We start from the raw sequence: 11,867 nt of genomic DNA on the forward strand, positions 1-11,867 counted from the left end.
AATCAGAAACTGGTCTTACCCCGGAGGATGCATGAAAACGTACAAATTATTATTTAATAATCAATTGACAATTTGACATCATTGGAAATAACTGAAATTGAACACTCCAAATTTCTAAACTGGAAATTAGATAATTCCAGTGAGCGATGCTGTTGTACAATAAAGTAACCTCTAGACGTAATGTGCAAACGGCAAAGCACATTGATCCCCATTTTAATGACAAAGTACAACGAGGCTTCAGCTCTTTCACTGTTGATCTTTCTCAGGCGTATTGAAGGCCAGATGTATGACGGTGTTGTGAAAGCTAAGGAGCAAGCACAACAGCAGTACACCGAGGCTGTGTCCCGGGGCGAAAGTGCTGGTGTGGTCAGGTAAATGATGGAGCTGAGCCTTTTCTGTGAGCTGTGAAATTCATTCATATTTTAAAAATATAAAAACGAGATGTGTCTTTCCGGTACAGTTCCGTGGGGAGAACACTCGAGGAGTTTAAGACCTCTGTGACTGTGGCCGCTCTCCAAAAGGTGACCTTTGAACTCACATACGAGGAGCTTCTGAAACGCACACTGGGCAAATATGAGCTGCAGATCCACGCCCGACCCATGCAGCCTGTCAAAGACTTCAAGGTGAATCTGACTGATTCAGTAGGAGTCAGTAATACAAATGTAGTCACCATTGTGAAAATACTGTTTGTCCTTGGTTCTATAACTCAACATGTATGTTTTGTTTTCAATGCCAGATGGACGTATACATCAATGAGAAGCCGGGCATTACCTTTGTCCAGGTTAAAGGCGGGCTAAGTACCAATGCTCTAGCCAATGCCATTACAAAAACACACGCTCACAATCAGGTAACGTTACTGTGCAGTGCAGTATGTACTCTTTTATTAGATATTTCTAAATATTTACTCTGCACTAAGTAGAGTGCTGCAGCCTCTGAGTTGTTTGTGTTTCTTGATGACATTGAAATGTAATATCAATATTATTTTGCCATTCTTTTCTATTCCCATGAATCCTCTTCTATTTAATATTAACCGTGTCATATTGCACTTCATTTGAGGGTGTTTTGTGAATGTAACGCAAAAGTAATTTACGTTACTTATCACAGGAAGTGGTACTGTAAAATTTGACCTTTAACCCAATTTAGACCTGTTACACCTTGACGTTGTTATACCTTTCAAGCTGGGAACGCCTCCGTTTTATTTTAGTTGTTGCTGTAAATCGATCGCTGTCGGGCAGCGGCACACAAAAGTATCAATAATAGCAGATCTGCAAGCTCGAAACGTGGCGCGAAGCGTCACGTTTTGAGCTTGTAGATATGCTATTTTAGCTATTTTTTAATTAGAATCCTGAAAATTAACAGTTTTGGACATCCGACAGAGACGATATATTAATAGCAACATCATTTTTTTCCATTTTTATTTTCTTCAGAAAACTTAGGTGGGAGTTTGAACGTGTTTTTAGAATCAGCTTCTTCTGAAGCGCACTTTTTTGATTGATTGTATATTCTATTAGGCAAAACATTTTAAACAGCACAGTTACATTACTAAAAGGGCTATACAAAAAAGTCCTTGCGGTCTTGTTTCCATTGAGGTCCTTGGTATTCAATTCATAGTCCTAAGCACTGCCCAGTACAAATCTCATTTGATACAAAAAATGTAAAGGGTATATATTAAATATGTCTATAGTCAATCTAAACTATTTATTTGTGCATGATAAATATATACTGTACATACAGGAAAAACCCTTAATGAGTGATGTATCCTGTTCCTAGGCTTGGGTGCATTTTTACCCTACTGAGCAACAGCAGATCAATTGCTGTGGAGAGCAGGGAATGAATGGAGATCTGGTTGTTGCTTATGATGTCAACAGGGACGCCTCACTGGGAGACATCAAGGTATGTAATCTTAAAGCTGCACTATGTTTCCTCGATTTGAATCTGGTTTCCAGTAGATAATGTGTAGTAATTTGTGAGTGTTTAACTAAATCTGTAGGCATAGCTGTGAGTGATTTTCACTTATTATTATTTTATTAAAATAAGTGTTAAATAGCTCTATATTCCAATACAACTCATTGCTATAAACTCTAGTATAGCGTGTTTCTTCAATCAAGAGAGATAACTCATCAGCTTCAATTTTATAGAGGTCCAGTTCAAATTTTGTCTGTTCACTTTTTGTTTCCAATTTCACTTGCTTATCCGGTATTCTGTATGAGTTGTCTATCCTGATATCCCAAATTGAAAATGTGTTTTGTTTTCACTAAAGAGCTCTAATGTTTCCAGTATCCTGTACTGACTGTACTCTTCTTCCCATACAGGTGTCTGGTGGGTATTTTGTCCATCACTTTGCCCCAGGTGGTCTCCCCAGCATACCAAAGAATGTTGTCTTCATCATCGATCGAAGTGGCTCCATGCATGGCAAGAAAATGCTTCAGGTATGGTGCAGTGTTTGTAGTCTTTGGCTACATTTCAAGAGCATACTGTTGTTTACTCGCACTCACTCGAGATCAATGAAATGTTGCCAGTGGTGGACAGTAAAGGAGTAAATGTACTTGAGTACTGTACTTAAGTACAGATTCTGAGGATCTGTACTGTAGATTTCTTTCTTTCTTTGTCGAGTACATTTCCAAGACAAATATTTTACTTAGTTTGTTTGTTTTTTTGTTCTGGTTCCCCGTTCCTCAGTCATTTCTATGTTTTTATAGGTGTTTCTGCAAAGGCTTTGTATAACCTAGTGGTTCTACAAGCAAGCACATCAGAGTGTGTGCAGTGCAGGTGGTTTCAGAGAGTTACTTCTCTGAAACAAGAGTTACAAGGTCCTATAAATTCATTGTGAAAACATTTCAGCAATTCATTGATATAAAAATTAAGACATTTACTTCTACTTTTACCTTTACTTTTATTTGTACTTTTAAAAATCATGTACTTTTGAATACTTAAGTATATTTAAAAGCAATTACGTTTTTAGTCTTACTTGAGGAACATTTTGACTGAGCTACTTTTACTTGTAGTGGAGTAAATTTGACCAGGAGTATCTGTACTCTTACTCAAGTACTAGGGTTGAGTACTTCGTCCACCTCTGAATGTTGCCATACACAAAATTAATGAAGTTCTAATTTACAAATGATCAATTTGCTCAGACCCGTCTTGCTCTTCTACACATCTTGGGAGACCTGGCGGAAGACGATTACTTTGGTTTGATCACTTTTGACAGCAGTGTTTCCCCCTGGAAAAGAGAACTCTCCCAGGCCAACAGTGAAAACCTGGCAGCTGCCAAAGAGTTTGTACGGCGCATCCGAGACGCAGGAGGTATACGGTCCTGATCTATACACTTCTATAGGCTGTCAGAGCTTGTGAAATGATGTCAGAATCAGAATGGCAATGAAATGTGTTTTTCTTCTCATTTCAGCGACAGATATCAATGCTGCCGTTTTAGAAGGTGCAGAAATGCTGAAGCGACAGCCCAGAGAAGGCTCTGCATCTCTTCTCATACTTCTCACTGATGGTGATCCAACCTCAGGTCAAATGTTATGTAAAATATAATGTTTTACATTTTTATCATGTTCATTATCCTTTACAAATTAAAGGGATATTTCACTTCAAAAATGATTTGGGTCATTTTATCGTCTACTCAGGCTATTGTGAGCCCCCCAGACACGCCCCCTTCCTATACAAACCCATTAGCCATTACAATGGGTTTGTATAGGAAGGGGCGTGTCTGATAAAATGAATATCAAATGTCTAAATAGTGAATCAAGCAACTTAAAAACTGTCCGGGGTGCTCACAAAAGCCTGAGTAGATGATAAAATGAATTTTTTTTGGGGGGGAAAGTGAAATATCCCTTTAAGGCACCACACTGCGCATACGATACGTTGCACGTATCCAACCAATAATGTTGGTTTTTATTACAGGGGTGATAGATCGTGTAAAGATTCAGGCAAATGTAAGAAAGGCCATAAATGAGAAATACCCGCTCTACTGTCTTGGATTTGGATATGATGTCGATTTTGAGTTTCTGGAGAAGATGGCGCTGGAGAACAACGGTGTGGCACGGCGGATTTACGAGGATTCAGATGCTGACTTGCAGCTGCAGGTTAAGAGATATTTCATTTCCTTCCAGTTTATGGTGTTTGGTGTAGAATTATTACAGTAGACAACACTTCTGTTCTGTTCTGTTCTGTATTTAGTTGATTATGTAATTTCTAATGTAATTTCCAGTAGCAAAATGTCAGCAGCAGCATCAAGACTGTACGTTAAGAGTTTGGGGGCACGACAGTCGGTAGCGCTGTCGCCTCACAGCTAGAAGGTCCTGGGTTCGACTCCCGTCGGGGACGCTGTGGGCACTGGGGGCGTGTCTTCTCCTCCGCGTCATCAGCGCCCATACCCTAGGTGGGGTTGGCGAAAGGGCCTACTCTGTGTGGAGTTTGCATGTTCTCCCCGTGTCTCCTAGGGTAGTTAGTACCCTCACAAAAACATGTAGTAATCCTGGTCGCTATACCGCCTCCCCCATGACAGCCGGGGCGCCTGATGGAGGGGAAGGGAACTGGTTGGAATAACGTGTTCCTTCCACGCGCTACGTCCTACCGGGGAAACTCCCCCCTGTCAGGTGACAAGAAGGTCAGTTGGCTCTCATGCATTGAAGGAAGCATGAGCTCGGCCCTGGCCTCCCTAGGCTGTGGGGGACTGGTGTAGCGCTGGTGTAGGGCTGGTGTAGCGCCCAGGATCACTTAGGAAATTGGCACCGGGTGAAAAAAATGGGTTTCAAAAATCGTGGGATAAAAATTTTAAAGATAAAAGACTCTATGTTAAGAAAACAACAAACTATAATATTTTTGTTTATTCTTAATTGACAGGGACAATATAGAATTTGTGACATACATTTCAGCAATGAAAATGTTATACAGTGCATTGTACCAGATATAGCTAAGAGGACATTTTCATCTGCAGTCCCTGGGTAGGTGTACAACAATAAAACAGACCAATCACAAAAATACGTTTATGAAATCAGTTACAGCTTTTAGTTAATTATCAGACAGTTTGCATTGTGTTAGAAACATGCATACACTTATAACTTTAAAAGTTGTTAATATTATTACACATTACACATTATTATTAAAAATAGTGACACTTGTGGTGTTAAGGGTCAAAATTGACCCATATGCCATAGACGGTAAAAAGTCATTTATTTTTCATAAACCCACACTTCATTTTACTCCTAATAGCAAATGCTAAAGTTTTTCTCACTCTCAAACATTAAAACATTGAATATTGACAATTTGGGGGGAATTGAGCCACGCTTCTCGGCTGGGTCAAATTTGACCTTTAACACCACAGATGTCACTTTTTTTCCCTAACTAAAATGGTGGTAATTAAATTTGTTGCGTTAAAATAGCTGTTTCTGAGGATATCGTGAAGCCTTGTTCCAATAAAGAAATGTAAAGGGTACTTTTTACCTAATTAAACTTGAAAATGGGTCAAAAATTACCCTAACACAATGGCACAATGGTTAATTGATTATTTCAGTTGAGATTTAAAAGCTTGCAAATCAATGTTATTTTTAATGTCCAATGGAAGGGAAATTCCAAAGAGAAATATCTGTACTGTATATGAAAAAGAGGATTATCTGAATTGAGTGTATTGTATTGTTTATTTCACCAGGGTTTCTATGAAGAGGTTGCCAATCCCTTGTTGACAGATGTGATAATGATCTATGTTGGTGGGACTAATCTAACCAAGACCAACTTCACCCAGTATTACAACGGCTCTGAGATTGTGGTGGCCGGTCAGATCACAGACAACAACATCGACACGTTTGCTCCACGGGTTGTTGCCCTTTCGGTAAGGAAAGCTGCTCACTTTGCCCACACTGACAGGGAGAAGTAAATGACGATGAACCACAGACAGGAAACTTTTTGCAACATGCTTGCATGAACAAGTCCTTCTTGACAGTGACTGTTCTGACACAAGGATACATTTTGATCATACATGGGCAATTGTCAGCCCGAGGTCCACATGCGGCCCCTACCTTCACTTAATGCGGCCCGCAGGTTAATATCGGAATACTGATAAATTGATTTCAGCTGTTCCAATTCCAAACATGCAATCATGACCCGCTTTAATTACTTCAGTCTACTGTATATTATTAGTTTAATGACTTTTTTATGTCCAATGTATTTGTATTTAAGTTAACTTTAAGTTCAAAGTTAACTTAACTAAATGCATTTGAAATTAAATAAAAATGTTACTTTTCAGTATTCCAATTAAAAAATACCCCAAAAAAATTCAGGATTCCAATTCCAAAATAGCAAAAATAGCAGATTTACATGCTCAAAACGTGTCGCAATGCGACGCGTTTTGAGCTTGTAGATCAGCTATTTTTGCTACTTTTGTGTGGCATACTACAGTAGAATGACGAAGTACGGCATTAATTTACGAAAAAAAATAAAATAGGTTAGTTAAAAGAGGTTTCTGCCCTGGAGTGAGTGTAGAAATATTGTGGCTCTCTCCATCATCAAAGTTGCCCATGCACCCCTGATTTTGATGATCCTAGGTAAACGTGAAAAAGGTGGAGTACGAGTCTGAGAAAGATAGCAGGCCGGAATCCACTGGAAACTTTTCTGACCACAACCTCCAGAGGGTCTGGGCCTACCTCACGGTGAAACAGCTCCTGGACAAAGAGTGAATATGCTGTCTATTTAACCTATGCGTGGCACATTCTGGAGTTTTACTGTGTGTAATATATAATTCACTCATCATCAACAACTTCACAACACGTGTGCGACTTGTGTGACATCATGTGTCGATTATAGGCTGCAGTTAGCTGATGCTGAGAAGGAGAACGTGAAGAAAGAGGCCCTGGAGCTGTCTCTGAAATACGGTTTTGTGACGCCACATACGTCCATGGTGGTCACGAAGCCACCAGGGGAGAACACAGAGGTTCTCCATAAACCCAAAGAAGGAGAGAAACCGATGTCATCAGGAAGGGCTGGGTTAGGCCGTGGCCATGCTTCCGGTGGTCCACACTCTCGTATAGTTGGTGGTGCTTCTGGTGGCACACAATCTCGTGGATACGGAGTTGGTGGTGCTGCTTCTAGAAGTTATTCTGGTGGCACACAATCTCGTGTATACGGAGTTGGTGGTGCTTCTGGTGGCAAACAATCTCGTGGATACGGAGGTGGAGGTGGAGGTGGAGGTGGAGGTGGAGGTGGAGGTGGAGGTGGAGGTGGAGGTGGAGGTGCAGGTGGAGGGGGATTCTCAACCCGTGTGAACTCCCCTGTACCCAGTGGTGGAAAAAGTACACAAATATTTTACTTACTAGTAGCAATACTGCAAAGTAGAAATACACTGTTACAAGTAAAAGTCTGGTATTCAGAATTTACTTGAGTAAAAGTACAAAAGTATTGGCATCAAAATATACTTAAAGTACCAAAAGTAAAAGTACTCATTACACAGAATGTCCCATTTCAAGTTTTCAAACTGTATAAAAAAATATTTTGAAAATAGCAGATCTATGAGACGCATTGTGAGCTTGTAGATCGGCTATTTTCAAATGGCCGAAATGTATATAGGGCTGAAGTGGTTAATGTATGTTTTGTAATAATAATACAAATCTACAAAGTAACTAGTAACTAAAGTTTTAAAAATAATTGTATTGGAGTAAAAGTACAATATTTGCCTTTGAGATGTAGTGGAGTAGAAGTAAAAGTATAGACAATTTGAAATACTCCAGTAAAGTAAAAGTTATTCAAACCTGTTGTATAAGATTATAATCAATCTACACATCGCTACACTACACATTGCAGAGCTTATGTAGATCTGCTATTTTTGCTATACATTTTTTAAGATTTTGAAAAGATATCTATAATGACATGCCCAAAGAATAGGGACACCAGGTTGGACGTGGTTAATGAAAAGTCCCTAAAAAAATTTAATACAGATTTTTTACTTGGTTTTCAGCAGTGGTGTAAAGTAACTAAGCACATTTACTAAAGTACTGTACTTAAGTACAATTTTGAGATACTTTTACTTTACTGGAATATTTCAAATTTTCAATACTTTTACTTCTACTCCACTACATCTCTGAGGAAAATATTGTACTTACTTTGCAGATATAATGATTACATTTTAAAACATACATTAACCACTTTTGAAAATAGGTTTTTAGCACATTCTCTATAGCCTGGTAAACCATGCCGGTCGTGTGAATTCACATTATAATGTTTTCTGCAGGCCACTCTGGCCCCCAGTGGGTGTATCCCTTCTTACGCATGGACTATGATGACTATGACGCTTCTCTTCCAGCAACTGCTATCTCACCCCAAAAAGTACCACCGACAACACAAGGTATTGTGCTGTAAATACCATTTGCGTAAAGTCACAAATTTCAAATAAAAAAAGGGCTTAGCCTATACGAAAGACAAAGATTTTACCAACACATTTGAAAAACGTCCTTAGTTTCTTCACACATTAAAAAAAAAACGACTGTCACATAAACAAGGCTTTATTCAGTCCTTATTTCCATCAGGTATTCATTGTGTGGGTTGGAATGGTTAGTTAGTAGGTTGTCAGAGTAAAAGTAGCCTATGCCTTGCTGAAGCACTTCTCTGCATCACTAAAATCGCAATTATTTGACATAATCACATTTATTTTTGCATAATCGTCATAATCGTATGATTTGTATCCATGTTTAAAAATGTTCATAAATGTTCAAACATTTTCCAAAAATAGCAGAAAGAGCTGATCTAGAAGCTACCAACGCGTCACGAAGTGACGCGTTGGTAGCTTAGATCAGCTATTTCTACTATTTAGAAAATTATTAAATAGGTCAGTCATTTCTTTGAATATTTAAGTTATTTGTCATAACTGCCCTGTGCAATTTTTTATTACGAAGCCTAAAAGGCAAACAGAAGTTTTTATTCATATACTAGCTTGTAAATGGTCTGCATTTAACATATAGAAATATATTGCTTTACAGTACAAAAAAGTGTTTTACATTCGTTTTCTGGGATAGGGCATACAGTAGCAGTGGCGGCCATTTTCAGGTTCCACTCAGAAAAAGCCAATGCATTTATTTCCATAAAGATTTCCAAAATATTTATATAAATTATTTTAAGCCTATAATCAAGCCATCAAGGGTCCTGGTGAATCATGATAATAAAACATGATTGATTATGTGAAAAACAAACAAAGGGTATTTATTAAATATAGTATATCATATAATTAACAACTCATTCAGTGCCCAGCTTATTTATGGAATTTTGGCTCTGAGTGCCACAGCCAAAATTCATTGTAAAAAAAAAGTGCATAGGAGCCGAGATACAGCCTTTTTCAGTAAGAAGTTAAACAAAGAGTGAATGGAGCAGCAAATCTTCAAATCATCTTGGGTTCTGAACATGTTTAAAAAAAAAATATATATATTATTATTATTATTATTATTTATTTTTTCATGACGTCTTAGACATCATGTGGCACTGAATGAGTTAAATATTCAAAACATTTTTTTCACAGAATAAAATGTTTTATGGTCATGATTCACCAGGACCCTGGATGGCTTGATTCTAGGCTTAAAATAATTTATATAAATATTTTTGGAAATCTCTATGGGGAAAATGCATTGGCTTTTTTTCAGTGGAACCAGAAATGTCCGTCACTGCTGTGCCCTATAGACACATCTTTCGTGGATGCAAACATAGCCTCCCATAATCTGAGTTCCCAGAAGTTTCGCCAGCTCTCGCATACAAACGGGAGGGGCCTAACTGTAGGCCTACTTCATCAGGACAGTTAGGGGTTCCTTTTCAAGGGCAATTCGACATGAAACCTGGAGTAGATCGAACCAGGGTAACTTTGGGTTCATGTACTGTATGTGTTTGCATGCATGTGTTTGTCTCATTTGTCATTGCACTCAACACTCTCTGTCTCTCTCTCTGTCCCTCTCTTTCTTTCTCTTTCTCTTTCTCTATAATATGCTTTCTAGTTCCTTTGCATCACAGGTTTCTGCTAGGAGCTGAGAACCAGACCCTCCCGCTATGTTATGATGTCAGCGCCGAACATCTGAATTTACTGCAAGACCCCGACACAGGTCACTGCAGTATATTATCCTGCACTTACGTTCTGTGTTCTGTTTGGCTATATAGCCTTTATAGTATATGTTTAACCCATTCAATCCGGGAACGCCTCTCTGTCATTTTAGATTTCTTTGGCTTTTCAAAAAATTGCGACGCATTGTGAGCTTGTAGATTGGCTATTTTCAAATGGCCTAAATGTATATAGGGCTCAAGTGGGTAAAATTCCTTCAGGTAATAGACTTTTGGTCAGGGAACCATGCTTACAGCAGTAACCCAGACATTGTTGTGAGTTGGTATCTCCTCTGCTGTCCCAGGATTGTCTGTGAACGGGAAGCTCAGACGATCACTGCAGGGGGGCCTCCAGGAGATTGTTATTCACTACAAAACTGATCAGCGTATTGAGGTGAACACCAATTCCATCACCGTGCGAGACGGACAGCATGTGAAAGCTTTTAACTGGGGCCAGGACCACACAACAGTAGGAAGGTACCAAAGCCTGCATTGATTGCTTACCTTATACTAAGTGATAAAACTCTGCTCATGGTACTGTACATATAGTAAAGGCCTCAGTGTTAATTTAACTCTGACAGTGGAACCAAATTGATGAATTTACGCTAAGGATTTTATTCTGTAGCAACAGACTGGTATGGGACAGATTTCATGTATGGATCAAAAAAATAAAAGTAAGTTAAAGCGCCTTTCTGTGTGGAGTTTGCATGTTCTCCCCGTGTACCCTAGAGTAGGTACCCTCACAAAAAACATGCAGTAATCCTGGTCTCTATACTGCCTCCCCCTAGTCAGCCGGGACGCCTGATGGAGGGGAAAGGACCTGGTTGGAATAACGTGTTCCTTCCACACGCTACGTCCAACCGGGGAAACTCCCCCCTGTCAGGTGATAAGAAGCGGCCTGCTCACTCCTCATGCATTTTGGGGTAGCTCAGTTCAGGGCTCTCTCTCTCTCTCTCTCTCTCTCTATATATATATATATATATATATATATATATATATATATATATATATATATATATATATGCTTGTTTGTTTGTAGTGTCACACTGATTCTGCGGTACAATGAGATGGACGTTTCAATCGGAGATACACGTATTGTCATCCTGCTTCATCAGAGGAAGGGAGAGAAACTTCTCTGGCCTGTCTTGAGACAGTTTCCATCAGGCAACAACACTGAAGGAATTTTAGGTGAGTGGGATCATATATCATGTGTGCAAAAAATTACAGATTGTGTGTGTGTGTGTGTGTGTGTGTGTGTGTGTGTGTGTGTGTACACGCGCGCGCGCGTGTGTGTGCGTGCGCGTATGTGTGTGTCAGAAATACTTGATGATTTGTCTTGTCGTCTGCCTTCCAGTGGCAAAGCCTGCGGTTTATTCCATACTGCAAGAAACCCCCGGGACAGCAAGACTCAGCATCCATAACACGGAGATTACTGCTATCAGGTATCATACAGCAATTCTGCTCAACCTTCTTAAATCAAATAAAACATTTGAGCACTTTTTCCACCACTGACTACTAGTGCCATTCTACCAATAAGAATAATGTGTTTTTCTTCTAGAACATTCGCTTTGGACTACAGTATTCCCTCTGCCCCGACACTGCGCTGTTGGTCTGTGTCTCCTGAGCTTGCTCTTCAGAGAGAACTGTCTGACTTCCTTGTTGCACAATTATAACTGGGTGCACCATTACACCAAATAGATCTCCCACTGTTTAAAACTAAACACTTATAAATTGTAGGAGTGTTGAGTCTAATTTATACTTTTGTCACACAGTACAATGAAGTATATAAACTAAGCTTC

General features: G+C 39.3%; 1 protein-coding gene across 1 annotated transcript in view; it reads left to right on the forward strand.

Annotated features, from left to right (window-relative positions):
* Nucleotides 1-11,489, forward strand: part of LOC308081806 (uncharacterized protein) — a gene marked incomplete at its 3' end in the record, with an annotated part of 28,860 nt that extends 17,371 nt beyond the window's left edge. Inside the window, exons 19-33 of the mRNA XM_080423430.1 lie at nucleotides 267-371; nucleotides 461-623; nucleotides 737-847; nucleotides 1,771-1,893; nucleotides 2,313-2,429; nucleotides 3,135-3,303; nucleotides 3,404-3,514; nucleotides 3,907-4,088; nucleotides 5,654-5,833; nucleotides 6,546-6,673; nucleotides 6,805-7,187; nucleotides 8,225-8,338; nucleotides 9,969-10,073; nucleotides 10,374-10,545; nucleotides 11,423-11,489. Coding sequence (XP_080279556.1) covers nucleotides 267-371; nucleotides 461-623; nucleotides 737-847; nucleotides 1,771-1,893; nucleotides 2,313-2,429; nucleotides 3,135-3,303; nucleotides 3,404-3,514; nucleotides 3,907-4,088; nucleotides 5,654-5,833; nucleotides 6,546-6,673; nucleotides 6,805-7,187; nucleotides 8,225-8,338; nucleotides 9,969-10,073; nucleotides 10,374-10,545; nucleotides 11,423-11,489 — 2,230 coding nt within the window. The remainder of the gene's footprint in view (nucleotides 1-266; nucleotides 372-460; nucleotides 624-736; nucleotides 848-1,770; nucleotides 1,894-2,312; nucleotides 2,430-3,134; nucleotides 3,304-3,403; nucleotides 3,515-3,906; nucleotides 4,089-5,653; nucleotides 5,834-6,545; nucleotides 6,674-6,804; nucleotides 7,188-8,224; nucleotides 8,339-9,968; nucleotides 10,074-10,373; nucleotides 10,546-11,422) is intronic.
* Between the last annotated feature and the right edge of the window lie 378 nt (nucleotides 11,490-11,867).

The sequence above is a fragment of the Gymnoscopelus braueri genome (assembly GCF_963280865.1).
Source record: "Gymnoscopelus braueri genome assembly, chromosome: 3".
Taxonomy (NCBI): domain Eukaryota; kingdom Metazoa; phylum Chordata; class Actinopteri; order Myctophiformes; family Myctophidae; genus Gymnoscopelus; species Gymnoscopelus braueri.